Here is a 20,704-nt window from a genome sequence, read left to right on the forward strand (position 1 = left end):
TTCTTGTGGAAGTATCATGGTATTTTTGATTCCTATAAAGCTCTCGAACCCACACGACACCAGTTTGCAGGGACTAGATAGAATAGTGTTTTTGAATATTTAACTTAAATACCCACATGTGTAAAATCTAGTGGGTAACAGAAATTTGAATACCCAGATAGAATTACTGATACCCAATGTTTTTAAAATGCATGGGTAAAATACCCACAACACCAAAAGCTTATCTGGAGCTCTGGTGCCCTAATGTTTTGATAACTGATCCGAGGAATGTGAAAAGCACAAAGCACAAGTTGCGAAGTAATTTTCAATTTGTCTACAGTCTAAAATTCAGAGGTAGCCAAATGACTACATTGAAAAATATCTTGTGGCGACTAAATTCTATTGCTACACATCTTTAGGCACAAAAATAAACATGTCTGCTACTAATTGTACTTGCAAATAATTCCTCTCAACAATGAACCAAAATACATAAATTTATATTAATGTAATAAGTATTTTATTTTAGTTGATAGTTTATTGGATAAGCAAGGATATACCTATATAATCTACTAACATAAATTGCATCATTGTTCGAGTCACAAATAACAAAACTCAAGTACAGTTTCCACTAATATACAATAATAGTTATTTGATTAAAGATAATTTCAAATGCTTTTGGCGACCTACACTATTGGTTTGACTTTTAAATTTTACCACTGGCTACCTGGAAAAAAATACTTGTAGCCATACGGCTACTTGGTAAAAATTTAAACTTTAAGGCTTGCATGGACACTGCCCGACAAGCTTCTATATTCAGTTGAGCCGACAGAGCCATTGAAAAAATCACAGAAGTGGATGAAATTGTGCTATACCAGTGTTCTAGGTCCCTAGTTAGAACTGTTTTCTGTTATACATCTGAATTTCGAAGTCAGTAACTTGAAGTCACTGTCGTCTTGAGCTCAAACTGTAACTCTCTTTTTGTTATTTTCAATTTGGCATGTTGATTGTGTTTGAAGTTGACCATTCCCTGGAGAAATATGTAGTTGCTGGAAATATTACCTAATTTCTTTGTTCATAGATTTATTATTTTTCCCCACTGGGAGGGGGGGGGGGGGAATCTGGATTAGAATCAACCCCCGATCGTAAGAGGTGAGTCTTAGTGGATCGGATGGTCAAGTTAGGTGACTTAATAGTTCACTGATGGTAATGTCATTGTACCCTGACAATACCAATCACTGGATTGTCTGGTCCAGACTCGATTATTTACAAGCTGCTGTCTAATTGTTGGAATATATATGTCTTGGTATCCCAGTTTCGTCGATCGGTGCTAAAGATGTCAATCACTGGATTGTCTGGTCCAGGCTTGATTATTTACAGACCGCCGTCATATGTCTGGAATATTGTTGCATGCGGCGTTAAACTACAAATAAACAATTTCAACTTGTCTACTGTCTTAAATTCAGAAGTAGCCAAATGACTACCTTGAAAAATATCTTGTGGCAACTAAATTCTATTGCTACACATATACATAAATGCAAATAATTCCTCCAAAAGTCAACAATGAACCACAATACATAAATATTAATGTAATTAGTATTTTATTTTAGTTGATAGTTTATTGGATAAGCAAGGATATACCTATATTATCTAGTAACATAAATTGCATCATTGTTCAAGTCACAAATAACAAAACAAAAGTACACTTTCCACTAATATACAATAATAGTTACTTGATTAAAGATAATTTCAAATGCTTTTGGCTACCTACACTATTGGCTAAACTTCTTAATTTTACCACTGGCTACCTGGAAAAAAATATGTGCAGCCATATGCTTACTCGGTAAAAATTTAAACTTTGAGGCCTGCAAAATGTCAGCCCTGGAAGCAAGTTCTGGAGCTGAAAGCCCAGACCCCAGCACCTCTGTTACTTCAGACAAAGGTTATTCAAATGATAATTGAACAATAATCGTCTGGACTGTGTTTATGATGCTGACTCAGGTGTAACATGAGGCTGCAGTTTCGTGGTGAAAGTTGCTTTGCCATGTTTGGAGTTATGAATAAAAATAAAAAAAATGTTCATTTCTCATCATGTATTACAGTGTACAAACAGAATTGCTGCAGTAATCTTAGAAATTTGATTCCAATGAGATGTTATTCCTTGTTGTACAGCAGGACGGATGTGGCATAAACGCAAGTGGATGAATCACTGACTTTCATTCATGTTTGTTCTAAAAATATTGCTTAGGAAATAAAAACAGAATTTGCCCGGGATGCAGATGAGTGTCCACCTTCTCCTCGAGGATGACAGGGTTGTCTGGTTCGCTTCCCTGGATTGTACTTGTCTAGCATTGTGTCTAGTGTCTAGCATTGCCTAGCATTGTCTAGTGTCTAGCATTGTCTAGTGTCTAGCATTATATCTAGCATTGTCTAGTGTCTAGCGTTGCCTAGCGTTGTGTTTAGCATTGTCTATTGTCTATAGCATTGTCTAGCATTGTCTATTGTCTATAGCATTGTGTCTAGCATTGTCTATTGTCTATAGCATTGTGTCTAGCATTGTCTAGTGTCTAGCATTGTGTCTAGCATTGTCTATTGTCTATAGCATTGTCTAGTGTCTAGCATTGTCTAGTGTCTATAGCATTGTGTCTAGCATTGTCTATTGTCTATAGCATTGTGTCTAGCATTGTCTTTTGTCTAGCATTGTCTATTGTCTAGCATTGTTTAATGTCTAGCATTGTCTATTGTCTAGCATTGTTTAATGTCTAGCATTGTCTATTGTCTAGCATTGTCTATTGTCTAGCATTGTTTAATGTCTAGCATTGTGTCTAGCATTGTCTATTGTCTAGTGTCTAGCATTGTGTCTAGTGTCTGGCATTGTGTTAAGTGTCTAGCATTGTGTTAAGTGTCTAGCATTGTGTCTAGTGTCTAGCATTGTTTCTAGTGTCTAGCATTGTGTCTAGTGTCTAGCATTGTGTCTAGTGTCTAGCATTGTGTCTAGTGTCTGGCATTGTGTTAAGTGTCTAGCATTGTGTCTAGTGTCTAGCATTGTGTTAAGTGTCTAGCATTGCGTCTAGCATTGTTTCTAGTGTCTAGCATTGTGTCTAGTGTCTAGCATTGTGTCTAGTGTCTGGCATTGTGTTAAGTGTCTAGCATTGTGTCTAGTGTCTAGCATTGCGTCTAGCATTGTTTCTAGTGTCTAGCATTGTGTCTTGTGCCTTGAGCACACGGGTTGTGGCTGTACTGACAACAAGCTGGGAGACAATTTACTTGGATGTTTCCTTTGAGAAAAGTATCATGTCATGGGACACAAGAGAAAATGTCCTACAATTAGAATAAAATGAAAAACAGAATGGGCCTTGGGACAAAATGAAATAGAAAAGGGCTTGGAAGAACATTTACTGGAATGAAATTGAAAGTATTAATACTAGACTAGGGTATGGAGAAATTTAGAATGTGTTGGGTGTAGATTTAACAACAAATCTGTATGTAGCCAGCAGGACTTGCTCCTTTTAAAAGGTACTGGCCCTTCTCTTTACTTCTTTGGTACCGCCTCCGTGGTCTAGTGGTAGAGCGTCCGCCCGGAGAGCGGAAGGTCTGGAGTTCGATCCCCGACCGCGTCATACCAAAAGACGTTAAAAGATGGTACTTGTTGTTACCCTGTCTGGCGCTCGGCATTAAGGGGCTAAAACAAGGACTGGTCGGCTCGGAGTCAGTATACTGTGTCTGAGTGGGGTATTCATGTTAAACTGCGGCATGGTATCTCAGTGAGCTAGCACTTTAAATTGGCATCAGTCCGGACTAGTACAAGCAGCCACACAAACACACACACGTACATGCACGTCGCTATATAAGTGCAATAATCTTGGACGCGACGTTAAACCCCATTTCACCTCACCTTTACTTCTTTGCCTACAACTAAATGGTGAAGGCTGGGAAATGGCCGAACTTGTGGTCGCGTAGCCACCTAGCGGGCTATAGAACTCCTCCATAGTGTTTTCCTGCACTCTGAGATTAAACGGGGCGGTCAGGTAGCCTAGTGGTTAAAGCGTTCGCTCATCAAGCCGAAGACCCGGGTTCGATTCCCGACATGTGTACAATGTGTGAAGCCCATTTCTGGTGTCCCCTGCCGTGATATTGCTGGAATATTGCTAAAAGCGGCGTAAAACCATACTCACTCACTCTGAGATTAAACCTTGACTTCCATTTGCATAATTCTGTGGTGATTTATGTGCAAATAAAGATGTTGTACACAGCATTACAAAATGGTGACCGGTTGTCATTCTGTCGTGATGATCGACATGTATCTTTCTTTGAGTTCATTCGGCCCGTGATGATCCGGGGTAGCAACCCATGCTTGCCGTAAAAGGCGACTATGCTTTTCGTAAGAAGCGGCTAAAGGGATCGGGTGGTCAAGCTCGCTGACTTGGTTTGATGCATGTCATCAATCCCAATTGCGTGGATCGCTGCTCATGATGTCAATCACTGGATTGTCTGGTCCAGACTCGATTATTTACAGACCGCCGTCTATTGCAGAGAGCGGCATTAAACAACAAACAAACAAACTTTGAGTTCATTCACAAGATGTCAGCACCCCTAAATATATTCTCTTAAAAATTACATGATTCACGAGTAATGTCCAATTAAAATAATTTAACATACAGGGAGAAGGGGTGAAATGTTGACTAGCAAAATGGGTCATCCACTTAACGTTTCAGCAAGCCCTTTGTGATTTTAGCTGGCCATTGGCCAAAGGCCCAGCGGTTAAATCCACCCCAGTGTACCGATTATTTGATAGAAGATAGTTAAAACTCAGTACAGTGTTAAAAATTTGCACAAGTCCTATAGTCCTTGCTAAACTGCCCAAACAGCTTAGGTATCATAAGGACAAGTAGAAATTTACCCTTTTAAATTTTTTTATGTTATTATAAGGAATGGCGATTTATCTGCACTTAACATGAAAATGATGAAGTTTTTAATTCACTTCAAGGACGGGAAAGTGTTTATCTATACAATATATGCATATCTAAATGTTCAATATCCCAGGGCAAGCTGCTACGCCATCTGTTCCCTGTACTCAACCTTGCCGTGACATATTTACTGTTTGTTTTCAAGCTGTGTTGACATACTGGGGTCAGAGTGAGTGAGTGAGTGAGTATGGTTTTACGCCGCTTTTAGCAATATTCCAGCAATATCACGGCGGGGGACACCAGAAATGGGCTTCACACATTGTACCCATGTCGGGAATCGAACCCGGGTCTTCGGCGTGACGAGCGAACGCTTTAACCACTAGGCTACCCGACCGCCCTACTGGGGTCAGAGGTGGTCACACTTGTTAACAATGGGGGTAGATTACCAAGTGATCCTAGCCCTGGGCAGGACTTCACTCTATTCAGATCTGATGGTGTCAGTGACAGGGGGACTCTAGGCTTGTTGAGAGCTGTCAATCGTCTTGCTAATTGATGGGAAGGTTGATGACTTTTTTCTGTGATGTCTCAGCTGCGTTTTGCTCATGAAATAGTTACACATGCTGGTGGCATATTTTGATGGATTATTTTGTTTCTCCAGGACTCCTGTGTGTGGATATAATAGTTTATCTTATATTTCTGGTTCTTACTGGAAATTAGTGCACCGGGACCATGGAGACAGAGGAAAATATTAGCAGTGAGAATGTTCAATATTAAGGTACAGTGTTTAAAGTTAACATGAAAGTCGAGGGGTCCTTGTGATAATCTTCAAATATAAGTTAAAGATTTAGGCGTTCCTAGATTCAGACTGCATTTAGGGACTGAACAATGGCCTTTGGAAGGGGGTGGAGAACTTTGTTCTCTGGAAGCGCTGAATGTCTTGACCATATTGTGCCCTGAAAACTCATGAAATTGTTTGGTTGCTTTATTCAGAGAAAATAATTATTGTGTAGCAGTGACCGAAAGTAATTTTTTTCTAACAATAATGCCTACATAAGATTTGATTCTTTGTTTTTTGTAATACATTTTTTAGTGAACTGAGCGTAATATTTTTTTAGTCCATTTATTAGCGATCTCTATTTTTGAGAACAGGTTTTTGACTGTTGTAAGCTATAATACTGAAATCGTTCATCTTTGGATGTTTCTGCCTGGACGGTAATTGATTTTAAAATCGTGAAACCTTAAAAGGAAAAAAACAATAGATTTCATGGTTGTTGGGAAGCCCAGTACGCCACACAGAAGATTTAAGAATGCATTTGTGCTAAGTACTTGAAAATTTGCTGTCATTGGCTTTTGAAGTTTTCAAACCCCTAGCCAAAGAACAAGCAATTATGGCGAAGGGCAAACCACTATCCAGGCAAGATACTGCCTTGTAGTGTCCTTGACCCATGTTCTCATCGCCCTCCCACGCGGCTCTGCCCTCCTAAGCAGTTCAATTCACGCGCTCACTACGAGAATCTAAGAGAAGCGAATCTTCAGTAATGCTTCTGAAAAAATTCCCCATTTGCAGATTACAGCTAAAATCTTTGTGTGTCATAATTTAAGTAGCTGGAGAAATTTGCGGTTTCTGGGGGTCATTACGAGGTCCAGTGGATTGGAAGAGTTTGAAATCGAGCATGGTTCGGTAGACTGTTGAAAGGCCAGGCCACGGCACACATGGTCAGATTGATCTTTTTTATTGATTGCGGGCTGATGTCATGCAGCGTTTCAGGAGACTCCATCGATAATATGCCTCGATGAGTCATTGTGTAATGTTAATTTATAGACATTGTACTTACAGCCGGAATTGTCCACAGCTAGCCACTGCAACCTGTTTTAAACCTCGAGGGCGGCCTGTTGTCCTTCAGGTGCTTGGCTAGATTCAGACAGCCATCTAGACCCGCTCGATGATGTCTGCAGCAAGTGAAAAAAATTCCAAATTGGAATTAAAATTTTCCATGTTCACTGTACTGGGTTTTTAGAAACTGGTATTCATTGCCAGTGTAGTTCTATTGTTGAAATTAGCATGGAGTTAGATAGTGTCAAGTAATCATTATTAGTTCATGACTGTGGTGTGAATGTCAATCAAGGCTGACAGGTGTCCGAACACAGCGTGACAGACAGGGACCCTTGTGTTACAGTCAAATGTTAGCCAGCACACTTACAGGGACTTCAAGGCAGCAGAGAAGGGTCAGGACGTTCATGATGCTACTTGAAATTAGAGGCAATCCAACTGATGCTGATCTGACGAATAATCATTAATATGAACATATTTAAAAAAACATGTTTTTGGCAATGCTACTTGGCAGAGGCGATAGTTTCATTGTCAAAATGGCCATGGAGGTATGAAAAATGATTAAATCTTACTGTAATGGTTCGTGACAGTTTAGGCAAATAATGTTACACACAAAACAAAGATATTAAACATTCTGATGATGTATTCCTAATTATCGGTTTGTTTATGGTAAATATTTGATTCAGTCTGCAATATTTCCAATTGTCCGAAGCGCGAGTCTAGCAATCTCCAACTTCAGCCACTAGTGAGGGTGACAAGCCCCTCCTCCCCTGAATCCAGATTATCGTAAAAGGCGACTAACGGGATCGGGTGGTCAGACTTGCTGACTTGGCTGATGCATGTCATCGATCCCAATTGCTTGGATCGATGCTCATGATATCAATCACTGGATTGTCTGGTCCAGACTCGATTATTTACAGACCGCCGTCATATAGCTGCAATACTGCTGAGTGCGGCGTTAAACAACAAACCAACCAACCAACCTGGATCAAGAATACCACCCAACTTTTTACTCTTGAATCCCGAATATTATTTAACACAAATCTCAAGAGCATGTCAGAGTTCACTCTACGAAAGTCCCGGATACCCTCTAAATAGGCTCCCGATTTCCAGGTACCAAGAGGGGGGAGGGTGCGTCAGCCTCACGATCTTGAAGTCCGAGTGATCAGTGATTAGCTAAATAATAAACCATATGATGACACTATATTAACAAAAGATGATACAAAGGGCTAATTTCATGCTGTAGACTCAAAGGTTTTTTTAGCACCAACTGGTCTAGTAAAAATTCTTCTGGTTTCGTAAGATCAGCTTATTCTGGTTCATGCACTAAGAGTAAAGTGTTCTGAAAATAATGTAAAATACAAGTTTGGGCAAGTATTTATGTGGTGCCTGATCAAAATATTTATGAGATGTGAATTGATCAAAGTACTCTTGCAGTTAATTTGGTCATTTGATGAAGACAAATTTGACTTATGAATTTCAGCTTACATATTTTTTAATGCGACGTCTTGGTACAGATGCTGAAGATCCTAGAAACCGTTATTATAGTGTTTCGAACGTCTAGAATAAGTGATACCACAGCTTCTAAACTGCCTCTTATTGGGGATGGCAAATGGAATAAGTTTATTTCTCTTAAGTATGTTGACAGGTGTCAATGAAAAATCCTTGAACTATGAAACTTTTGGACGAATCTATTATTGGGTAGAGGTGCGCAATATTACCAGTATACCATGATATGATGTTTGTTTGTTGTTAACGCCGCACTCAGCCATATTCCAGCTATATGACTGCGGTCTGTAAATAATCAAGTCTTGACCAGACAATCCAGTGATTGACATCATGAGCATCGATCCACGCAGTTGGGATATGATGACATGTATCAACCAAGTCAGCGCCACGATATGAAATACCAATAAATACGTAACACAACACGTTTGGAAAATACCAGTTTATTGCATTTTTCGAAATCATGCGTACGATCTTGTTTGAAGATTTTAAGTGCCAACTCAAAAGGAAATTAAGAAACTTTTTCCTGTGGTCAGTGTGGCTTTGTGACCATAGCAACCCCCAACAAAATCCAAGGGTCGGGTAGCCTAGTGTTTAAAGCGTTCGCTCGTCACGCCGAAGGCCTGGGTTTGATTCCTGACATGGGTACAATGTGTGAAGCCCATTTCTGGTGTCCCCCGCCGTGATATTGCTGGAATATTGCTAAAAGCGGCATAAAACCATACTCACTCACTCCCAACAAAATACAAAGTTGTCAAAAACAAGCAGGGTTTGTTTTGTTTTGTTCAGGTTCATAACAAATTACAGATTCAAGAACACAGCAATATATCGCAATACATGAATAATTATTGCAATAACTTTGCAGTACAAAATTCAGGCCAATACCCATCACTCTTATCGGGGAATGCCATTAGATTGATTGAAGAAATTTTAATTGACCTCAAAGTATGGAACGCATTTTTGTCTTGAAAAAAAGCCAGTCTGTAACAAGATTCATCTTTATCATGACCAACTTCCAGTCATTATAATGATTATTAAAACAAGGAGCTGTTTAAAAGATGAAAAAGAGGACCTTGACAAAACCTTACTGGAATATTTAAGTCGTCCCTTGACAAAACTGGAGCCGAAAGCTAAACATGTGGGCTCCTGTTGTTTCTAACACTGCATACTGAAAGGATTCCAAAGCATATCTTTCCGGGGGGGGGGGGGGGGGGGGGGGGGGGGGGGGAAACATCCACAGGTTCACTTCCCCCGAGTGTCTGGCATCTGTAAGTGATACCCATCGGCAGTGATGCTGTCTGACTCCCACCGCAAGGCCAGTGGGTGCATTGCTACCTGCATTGACCCAGATTCCAGCCCACTGTATAGAGTCTGCCACAACAGACCTGTCCTTGCCTCCATCACTGGGTCTGGTGCTCAGGGCCACTTGGGGACTTATCTCGACCTGCTCAGAGGCTGAAATTCGGCCCAAAGTCGGCCTCGTATGACAGGAAAAATTCCCAAATCGAATTACACTTTGCCCAGTTCCTCTGATTTGATGAAAATAAATGTTAAGAAAATTCCACTTTTGAAATATATCATTATATTTTCCAAATTTGCCTTCCAATGGGACTTGTGGCGGTCGGGTAGCCTAGTGGTTAAAGCGTTCGCTCGTCACGCCGAAGACCCGGGTTCGATTCCCGCCATGGGTACAATGTGTGAAGCCCATTTCTGGTGTCCCCTGCCGTGATGTTGCTGGAATATTGCTAAAAGCGGCGTAAAACCATACTCACTCACTCCAAAGGGACTTTGTTTGAAACCCAAGATAAATCCCCGTACTAGTCCAGAAGACTGAGATGAGTTGAAAGTTAGCGGGAGTTGTTTTCTCCCAAAATTTCCCTATTTATGTCTTGTCTGTTTGAAATTGAGCATGAAAGTCAAGTCTTCTTTTTGTCGTTCTTATGTTTTAAGTCAAAGAATGAGGGTTTCTTGATTCAAATACAGGGTACGATTTTATTCTGTTTTACCAGCTGCGCCCAGGGCCAGGATCCCCCTTAATTTCCAAACTCTGATATACTTGGTTATGGCCAATCAGTGTTCAAAATGAGCTGCCGAAGAGTTAATTATGGCCAATCAGTGTTCAAAATGAGCTGCCGAAGAGTTAATTATGGCCAATCAGTGTTCAAAATGAGCTGCTGAAGAGTTTGTTATGGCCAATCAGTGTTCAAAATGAGCTGCTGAAGAGTTAGTTATGGCCAATCAGTGTTCAAAATCTGTGGACTGTTAGGTTATGATTAATCAGTATTCAAAATGAGCTTCCGAAGTGATAGTTGTGACCAATCAGTGTTCGAAATGAGCTGCTGACTAGTTTGTTTTGACCAATCAGTGTTCGAAATGAAGAAAGGCAGGCGGTCCCTAGATTCAAATTGGATACCTCTTAATTTCAAACACTGCCATTGGTGTCTTGTCTACCTGTCACTGCTCAGGTTTGGTCTTAGTAATGCAGCGGTACGAGTTTGGACTTCTAGAGTCAAATGTTTGTGGCAGGGAAGGCCATGTCTGGTTGCTGAAAATTTGAACATCTTCTGGATCATTGAGTGTGTAAGTGAGTGAGTGAGTTGGGTTTAATGCCGCTTTTAACAGTATTACAGTTGTATCACGGCGTGTCAGCTTAATGTGGGAGGAAAGCCTGAAGTGATGCAGGTCTCAGACGTTTACCACTTCGTTGAAACCAACGAGCACGGGTTTGGTTCTGACAAACCTAGAAACATAATCAGGGCGAACCGGGATTCGAACCAACCATCATAGGTTTCTGGCATGCCCAAGGGATGCAACTCTGCACAGCGAATCGTGGTGCCTTGGACGACTGGGCCACATCCTTCTGGATCATTGAAGATTGTCACTGCTCGACACTGAAAACAAGGTTAACAGGCAGCCTGATCATATATTTTCTGAAGACATTTCATTATGGAGTTGTCAGGCTCTGTTGGCAACACATTAAGAACGTCTAATAGGACGTCTCATCATCTGTCCCGCTGTATTCCATGACGATAAAAATAAAAATTCTGCGGTCAACTTTTGTAAATTATGCAACCAAGTTTTGGTAATTCTGCCCAATTTTGGAAACTTTGACACTTAATTCTGCAGTGTGTTTGATGAATTCTGCGGCATAATAGAGATATAAATGCAAAATTCTGCTGGAGTTCTGCACAAAATGTGAGTTCCTGCAAGATAGGTATATTTCGCAACTGAGTGTGCATTTCTGCTAAATATACTGTCATGGAAGGGGGCTGCAGGAAAAGATCTCTTGGAGCAAAACATGATAAATTAATATTGTTGATCAGTTTTTATGATGATATTATACTATGAGTAAACTTCTTCCTTGTCGTGACCCTAATGTAATAAATGTGATAAAACTCCCACCTTAATTTTTTTTTTTAATAGTTAGCCTTGGGCAGAAGCTGTGTTCAAAAGTCTTTGACCAATAGACCTGAGGCCGACAGATTTATACTTGGGCTGATAGTTTTAAATTTCAGCCGGCTCTTACGGACTGCAGTTTATCTTAGTAATTACTTATTAACATGATTAAGCATGATTAAAGGATGTGATAAACATAACTTTCATATGCATAAACAGTTGGTTGGTTGGTTTGTTGTTTTACGCCGCAATTTGAAGCGGGTGTTTCCAAAAATGTATGGTTCAGCGATCTTAAGGTTCAAAAGCTACAGTTGCAGACCACAGGAACGCCAGCGTGAAATCTTGGGGTCCTTTAGTGATGCCAGTGTTATATTTAGGGGGTGCCTTGATTTAAATATTTTGACAGCAAACCACAAGGACCCTCTCGAATTTCTAATGCTAATCAGGTCATGTCAGGATTGGACACCCAGTAACTGGTCTTATGTCCCTGAGGTCAAAGGTCATTGACCAGACTGGTCAGTAAGACAATCCTGTGCATATGCTTGTCTCATGCACACCTTTGAGTCAGGAAAGATAAGACCCCAGGTGAAGGAACTCTCACAGCAGGGCAGAGTCCATTCCTGTTGGACTCCAATGGTCAAATCCAACTTGTCCGCTGTTCATTTCTGACTCGTAGTTCGTCTAAAGTAGACAGATTTTAGGAAATATCAACTTGTCCCTGAAGATTTTCTTTTGTCATGGACACAAGTGGTCGTGTCTGTTCGCCTGACCCCGGTCAGCTATTTCACTCAAGTTTTGAATCGTTCAGGTAGTATGAAAGAAACTCTACACATTTTCAGTGTTCGAAGTTAATGAGTTCTGTAATCCATGAAGTCGTCTATGTTATTTGGATCTAAGGACACCTTAATATTTTAGTATTTGGGCCCCTTGACTCTCGTACTTAATTTAAAAATAATTGAGACTGATAGCGATTTGGTGTCAGTTTTATCTATAAGTCATAAAGAGGCAACATTTCTGCCTAATTCTGCTGTTAATTCTCAAATCTTCTGATTTTGCCTTGTTCTGAAAAATAAATGTATCAGCAAGTCAGACACAATATCTTTCAAATAAAGGTATTGGTATGATTACAAATAGTGGACGGGTGGTCAGGGTGTAGAAGGCATCACAATTGACTGCTCAGGTTTGTGTCCTGTCTCAGAAACCTACGATCGTGGGTTCGAGTGCCGGTTCGCAATGATGTGTCCCCGTGTTCGTGGGTTACACCAAGTGGTAAACGTCTGAGACTGCACAGGGGGCACGGGTGGCCCAGTCATCTTAGGCGCCGCGATTCGCCGTGCAGAGTTGCGTCCCTTGGGCACGCCAGAAACCTATGATTGTGGGTTCGAATCCCGGTTCACCCCGAATATGTTTCTAGGTTTGTCAGCACCATACCCGTGCTCGTGGGTTTCACCGAAGTGGTAAACGTCTGAGACCTGCATCACTTCAGGCTTTCCTCCCACATTAAGCTGACACGCCGTGATATAACTGGAATACTGTTCAAAGCGGCGTTAAACCCAACTCACTCACTCACTCACTCACTCACTCACTCTGAGACTGCACAGCCTTCAAAATTCACTCTTATCCGCCAGCCCCTGACTATGAAACTGTGCTGAGGAGAACTGAAAACCCAATGATGGTAGTCCTCTTTGACTAGTAGCATTTGAGGGATATAGTAGCATTTGAGGGATATAACTCCGAACCATTTCTCAGTGCTGAACTTTGCTTCAAATTGGAACTGAATAATAGTGACAGAAAATGTAAACATAGTAGTGATTTTTGTTTGTTCAAGCAGAGTGAGTGGGTTAATATTTAACGCCACATCGGCAGTATTTCAGCCATATCGTGACTTGTTCAAGCATAACTAGCTACTAACTCGGAGTACTTGTGAAATAAGACTGACTCTAGTCCTCAGGACTAATCCTAAGGCTGCCTGCATCACTTTGAGCTTTCCTCCCACATCAATCTGACACGGGACCGCCTCCGTGGCGTAGAAGTAGTGCATCCGACCGGAAAGCGGAAGGTCTGGGGTTCGACCCCCGGCCGCGTCATACCAAAAGATGTTAAAAGATGGTACTTGTTGTTACCCTGTTTGGCGCTCGGCATTAAGGGGCTAAAACAAGAACTGGTCGGCTCGGAGTCAGTATCCTGTGTCTAAGCGGGGTATTCATGTTAAACTGCGGCATGGTATCTCAGTGGGCTAGCTCTATAAATCGGCATCAGTCCGGACTAGTTCAAGCAGCCACACAAACACACACACGTACATGCATGTCGCTTGGATGCGACGTTAAACCCAATTTCACCTCACCTCAATCTGACACGCCATGATATAACTGAAATACTGTTTAAAGTGGTGTCACGCCAAACTCACTCACTCACACATGATAAGCTGTTAAAACAGGTTTCAAATGGATTCTAAGAAGTGGTTGATTAAGACAAGGCTTCTGTGAAATGTGTTCAGCTCTTGGATTGGCAGCTGATGTGCTTGACGTGTCAGGGCGGTGCTTTGACAGTCTTCATGAAGTGCTTGAATTGTAGTTGAAGGACATGTCATGTTGAAACTGAAGAGGATCCAAAAAGATTGCTTCCAAACCATTTGTTGAATTTGAGTTCCGTGGCTAGTCATTCTTTCAGTAGTGAGGCTTGAGAAGTGAAGCAGTGTCTGACTTGTGAAGAAACTGCTCTAATTGCTGAAACATTTTTGTCATAAATTTGAAGACTCAATATGCATTCAGCTAGTTCCACAAATGCAAAACTTTGTGTAAAATAGCCTCAAAATCATGCTGGACTTAAAAGTTACCAGCAAGTTTCAAATTTAGTTTATTTTTCCGTGACAGAGATATTTTGGACGTGTCACAGACTCTTGGTCAGAGTTAAAATGTCGTAATTGAAGTCAAAACATTCTCTCTTGCTGCAATGTTTGACACTAGTAGTCATAATTTGTTAAGTAACACAGCTTGTTATACAGTGTTTCAGTCACACAAACACAATGAAAGGAGGTGACACGAATCTCGCAACCTCAATTCGATAGAATATTGTTTGATTTTTGATGGTTGTATTTATCTACAAAATGAATTAACTTTTTTTAATTTGTTCAACTTAGAAGTCAGCATGAAAAAATCACTGTAACAATTTCTGTAGCTAAGGGCTGGGGACATTTCAGAATCAGCCTGTTTGAAATTTCACTAGCCGCGGGCAGTGGCTATTTCACACTGATGCATGTTAAAATTCTGCAGTGTATTTCTCAAATTGCTTTATTAGTAGTTGACATTTGCAGATCGCTGTGGCTTTGCTGGGATTTTTACTGAAAGTCCCAATAAACCTGTCCTAAACTTTGAATTAATAATTCACCTTTTATTTGCTATATTATGCGGTGTATTTGACAAGTTGACTTTTAGTCTACGATTCTCAGCTCCATCGCCTAATTTTGGCGATAGGCTGTCTCAGAGCTACAGATATCATAAGCAGCGTATATTTGCGCGAAATACCACCACCCCCCCCCCCAAAAAAAATTATTCAAAACCCAATTACTTTCAATTAACTTGCGTACAGAAATACATGCATTTTATGAAAAACTCAAATGTATAAAAACAGCACACGTAAATACCCAACAAACTTTTTCAGCATGTGTACAAAGGAGCTAAATTCCGAAACAAAATTACGAGCTTATTTACTTTCCGAGTCATGCCTATATATTTAGAACATTTATATACATCTAAAACACTATTTCTTTTTTTTTAAATCTTAAAATGTTCACTAATTTTAGGAAAAACCCAATTGAGTGATAAATAGATGAGTGAAAAAATAGTGGTTACCCAGTGAAAAATGTAATAACCCAGTTAAAATAGAAACCCTAGAGTAAAAACTCAATTGCTCATAAAGTTATCTGGAGCTCTGTTGTCTTATGTGTCGTAAAAGGACTCCTAGTACACGACATGCGAACACAGAATCACACCAGCAGGTATTCCTTGACAGGGTTTTACTTGACAAAGTATTCGGTACCCAGTATCAGAATAGCAGAAACTAATATATGTTTGATCAAGTAACCATGGTAACAGTATTTCATGTTTGTAGGGGTGGTCGGGTAGCCTAGTGGTTAAAGCGTTCGCTCGTCACGCCGAAGACCCGGGTTCGATTCCCGACATGGGTACAATGTGTGAAGCCCATTTCTGGTGTCCCCAGCCGTGATACTGCTAAAAGCGGCGTAAAATCAAACTCACTCACTCACTCACTCACTCACTCACTCATGTTGTTTGTGAATCCAGAACTGTTGTTTGAAACTGTTGTTTGGAAATTGTTGTCAGTGAATTTTAACCTGTTCTATTGCCTTCCAGATTTGTTTGTGATTGGTAACCATGCAACTGCGGCAGAAGACCGGACACACGCCCCCTAGTGGTGGGAAGCTAAGCCGCAGGAAGGGAGGCGACTCCTTGGCTTCACACTGTATCTCACGGAAGCGCAACATGAAGTGTGAGCACAGTGCAGCAGAGGTAGGCACAGAAAACATCTCCATGCTCGATGTGCGCAGGGTTCATATGGGGCATTTAATAATCATCAGACCGCCTCCGTGGTCTAATGGTAGAGCGTCTGCCCAGAGAGCGGAAGGTTGGCACTAGAGCCCAGCCGCGTCATACCGAAAGATGTTAAAAGATGGTACTTGTTGTTACCCTGTCTGGCGCTAGGCATCAAGGGGCTAAAACAAGGACTTGTCGGCTCGGAGTCAGTATACTGTGTCTGAGTGGGGTATTCATGTTAAACTGCGGCGTCATATAGCTGGAATATTGCTGAGTGCGGCGTTAAACAACCAACCAACTGTACCTCATAAGGTTAACCTGATTCGATGCAGTATTTGGGGGATAATAATTATTTTTCTTCACACAATAGAATGCATGTGAACATATGTCCTATCTCAGATGAAACCCATGCAAACATATGCCCTATCACAGATGAAACCCTTGCAAACATAGGTCCTATCACAGATGAAACCCATGCAAACATAGGTCCTATCACAGATGAAACCCATGCAAACATATGTCCTATCACAGATGAAACCCATGCAAACATAGGTCCTATCACAGATGAAACCCATGCAAACATATGTTTTATCTCAGACTCTGTCTGGCACCTTGGGGAAAAAAAGGTTGGCTCCTAAACTATTCATGTTAGAAGCAACTAATAAAAAAACAACTTAGAGGGCTGCTGTGGCCTGGGGCCACTATTTGCTGTATAGATTTTGTCTCATCGGCATGACAGGACCCGATGACAGTGAGTTCGAATCCCAGATTCACCTTGGGGCGAAAAACAACCAACCATCCAACAATAATTCATTTCTGAAAGTTCTGGGACTTAAAAAATTTCATGGTCTGGAAAGGTTTTGGAAACTGGAAATTAACTAATCTCATTAAAATCAGATCTTAGTTCCTGCTGCCGCTAAACAAAGATCTGAGGACATCCCATTACAGGTCATGTCAGACCGACCTTTCGCGAACTCTGACCGACCAATGGAATTACTGACAAGAAGTTTATATTAGCCAATCAGAAGGCAGCTTTCTCGTGCTTTACGGCACTAATTTCAAATTGGAGACTACGCTTTAAAACATTTTGACAAATTCTCGCTTAAAAATTTGAAACCTGCACAAAAGAACATTCTCGAATGGCTAATATATGGTCAAGATTATATAGATTCAGTCGTTAAGCCCATAACTATCATTGGGAATACCGAGTTTTCGAGGCTGCATGATGCGAAATCACATTCCAACTGTCACTTTCATGATCTGGTAAGCCACACTCTAATTGGTCGGATGAAAGGTCGTTCTGACGTGACCCCTAATGGGATGTCCTCAGATCTTTGTTTTGTGGTAGCGAGAACTAAGATCTGATTTTAATGAGATTGGAAATTAACCAAACAATGGATAAAGGAAGACACAAAAAAAAAAGTGACATACCATTTTCTGCAATGTTTGAGAGCGGAGAGGGTGGGGTGAACATCTAATAATGTATTGTGGCCTTATCTGTCGGTTCTCTCAATTGATGTCTTGGAAATTTCCCAGGGAAGTCGTGACACTCCAGTGAAGAAGACGAAGGTTGAGAACGGCATCAGTGGAACAAACACGAATGGCGTGGACGCGCTCATCACCTCGACCCCACACCGTACCAAGTCAGGCTTGAGGAAGAAAGGTGGGTGGAGCCTGTGCAAAAAACTTCACCAGCGTTAGAAATTGGCACTAGTCCTGTAGACCCGTGAAGATTCCGGGGTAGAATAGGTCTTCAGCAACCCATGATTGCCGTTAAAGACTATGCTTGTCGTAAAAGGCGACTAACGGGATCGGGTGGTCAGGCTCGCCCAATTGCGTATATCGATGCTCATGATATCAATCACTGGATTGTCTGGTCCAGACTCGATTATTTACAGACCGCCGTCATATAGCTGGAATATTGCTGAGTGCGGCGTTAAACAACAAACCAACCAACAACAGTCCTGTAGTCCTTACCAAACTGCCCAATAGTAAAGGTATCCTAAGGGCTAGTAGAAATTGGCCCATTTTAAGGGTTTTGCTATCATTATAAGGACTAGTGGACAAAAACTGTTAGTTTCTAACCCTGTTCACTCAAGTCTTGTCGCCTGAACCTGGCTCTAAGCATCATTTCTGGTACATTTTGGTGTCGTGAGATGGTATTTTATATTACGGATCTTAATCTGGCTTCAGATTAGTGCCTAAAATCACTGACTGTAGGTGTTGACATTGCTCAACAACGCTCAAGGGCAGTGGGCAGTCGGGTAGCCTAGTGGTTAAAGCGTTCGTCATGCCAAAGACCTGGGTTCGATTCCTGACATGGGTACAATGTGTGAAGCTCATTTCTTGTGTTCCCCGCCGTTATATTGCTGATTATTGCTAAAAGCGGCATAAAACCATACCCACTCAGCAGTGTTTGAAATATGCACCTGCCATTAGGCCCCTGGCAGGTAGATTTCGTGTTGGGCCTGTAGTTTCAATGCTGTAATTTGTTTTATTTTTTTTGGTCACAATATGCAGCAGGGTTTTTTTTAATTGAGAGCCTGAAGAGATAAGTGTCAGGACCTGGCACGGGTGGCACGGGTGGCCAAGTAGTCTAAGGCGCCGCAATTCGCTGTGCAGAGTTGCGTCCCTTGGGCACGCCAGAAACCTATGATTGTGGGTTCGAATCCCGGTTCGCCCTGATTATGTTTCTAGGTTTGTCAGCACCATACCCGTGCTCGTGGGTTTCACCGAAGTGGTAAACGTCTGAGACCTGAATCACTTCGGGCTTTCTTCCCGCATTAAGCTGACATACTGGAATACTGTTAAAAGCGGCGTTAAACCAAACTCACTCACTCATACTACAGTATGTGGGGCCCAGTGGCAGAGAGGCAATTTATTATTACCGTATTTGACGTAATAAGCGCCCAGGGCGCTCTCAAAATTAGAAATAGGGGGCTCTTATTAGAATATTATTTTGGTGGAAAAATTTGAAAGTTGAGTTGAAAGATTTTGTGGTTTATGCTGACGGCCTGACTGTTTATATACGCCAGATATATTTAATTGCCCATAATTAAGAGTACATATAACACACGGGTATGTATTATACACGCATAAATAGGCCTTGGGTACATTGATCAATCGGAAGGAGTGCTAATTGGGATTGTTCACTTGCCAATATATTAGCAAATATCGCCGTGGGCGCTTATTAGAGCGGGGCGCTTATTACCTCGAATACGGTATTTCAAACACTGTTGCAGAGTATTGACACAAAGTAGACAGAAAAGCCTTGAATTTTGAGATCTTGGAAAGTCTTTGAATTTAGATTATGGTATAAAAAGGTCTTGGAAATGAAAGTACCTTGAAATCATTTGATCAAATTCCACCAAACCTATCATGTGAAATCTGTCATAAAGTTTGTATGAAACAAAAGACTAGCTTTTGTCCTCACTGTAGACATTGTCAGATAAACATGGAGAATCTGAGCCAAGTGCCTATTCGTATCAAACATATCAATAATAACGTAGGCTTGCCGAGGAGCTTTAAGCTTTTATCAACAGGTGTTGATATGTCTGATATCATGACACGAGAATGAGATTCTGCTTATCCCAATTCTTCAACTTTTTCAGTTTGTAAACAGTAATTAATATCAAGTGTCTTGAGTGTAAAGTGAAAAGCTAATCAGGGTTAGAAACTAACAGTTTTTGTCCACTAGTCCTTATAATGATAACATATAGCAAAACCCTTAAAATGGGCCAATTTCTACTAGTCCTTATGATACCTTTACTATTGGGCAGTTTGGTAAGGACTACAGGACTAGTGCCAATTTCGAACGCTGCTAATAAACTTCAATGGCAGAGGGATTAGTGACGTCATTTCATTGCAGGGATATCTCTTGGTTTTTGGTGATAAATCACTTGTTTTAGCTTTTGATGTCATAGTAAGGTTAAAGATGCAAAGCTATATATGGTCGTAGGTTTTGAATCAAATTATCCCAGGTATCTCTAAGCTGTGGCTTGGATCTCTGATCCAGTTATGGACATTGGATCCAGCGTCTGAAATTACTGCCTGCCCGCCTGCCCGTGACTGGTAACTTTTCTGTCGGGCTGCATGAAATTTTCCAACACCTGCTCGACTGTGGGGCAAATAATTTTATGACTTCTTACGTATTCAGTTATATTTTAACTGTAGATTCTCAGGTAATTATTTTTTCAACTTGAATCAAGACTTATGACACAATTTGTCTCTCATTTTTGGCGATTTTCAATGTTTATGGTGTCTGAATGTAGGCAGGGAGCTTCGAAGATGCACAACAGCACTTATGGGCCACCTGCCTGACTGTCTTGTTGTCCCCCGCCGCGCGAAGCGGGGGATATAGTATTCACGACCGTCCGTACGTACGTCCGTACGTCTGTACGTCCGTCCGTCCGTCCGTACGTCCCACCTCTTTGTTGCCGCGATATCTCAAGAACTAAACACTGGATTGTTTTCATATTTGGAACTATGGTGTATATACAGACTCCGCAGACACCAGTCGGTTTTGGTGACCTTGACCG

At 41.1% G+C, this 20,704-nt stretch overlaps 1 protein-coding gene across 1 annotated transcript in view; it reads left to right on the forward strand.

Moving 5' to 3' along the window:
• LOC124122468 (CTD small phosphatase-like protein 3) overlaps positions 1-20,704 on the forward strand; it is a 47,843-nt gene that overhangs the window by 12,357 nt on the left and 14,782 nt on the right. The window contains exons 2-3 of the mRNA XM_046485509.2: positions 15,987-16,142; positions 17,703-17,829. Of these exons, the coding sequence (XP_046341465.1) occupies positions 16,008-16,142; positions 17,703-17,829 (262 nt within the window). The 5' untranslated portion in view covers positions 15,987-16,007. The remainder of the gene's footprint in view (positions 1-15,986; positions 16,143-17,702; positions 17,830-20,704) is intronic.

Source organism: Haliotis rufescens, unplaced genomic scaffold (assembly GCF_023055435.1).
Source record: "Haliotis rufescens isolate VD_foot unplaced genomic scaffold, xgHalRufe1.0.p SCAF_14, whole genome shotgun sequence".
Lineage (NCBI taxonomy): Eukaryota > Metazoa > Mollusca > Gastropoda > Lepetellida > Haliotidae > Haliotis > Haliotis rufescens.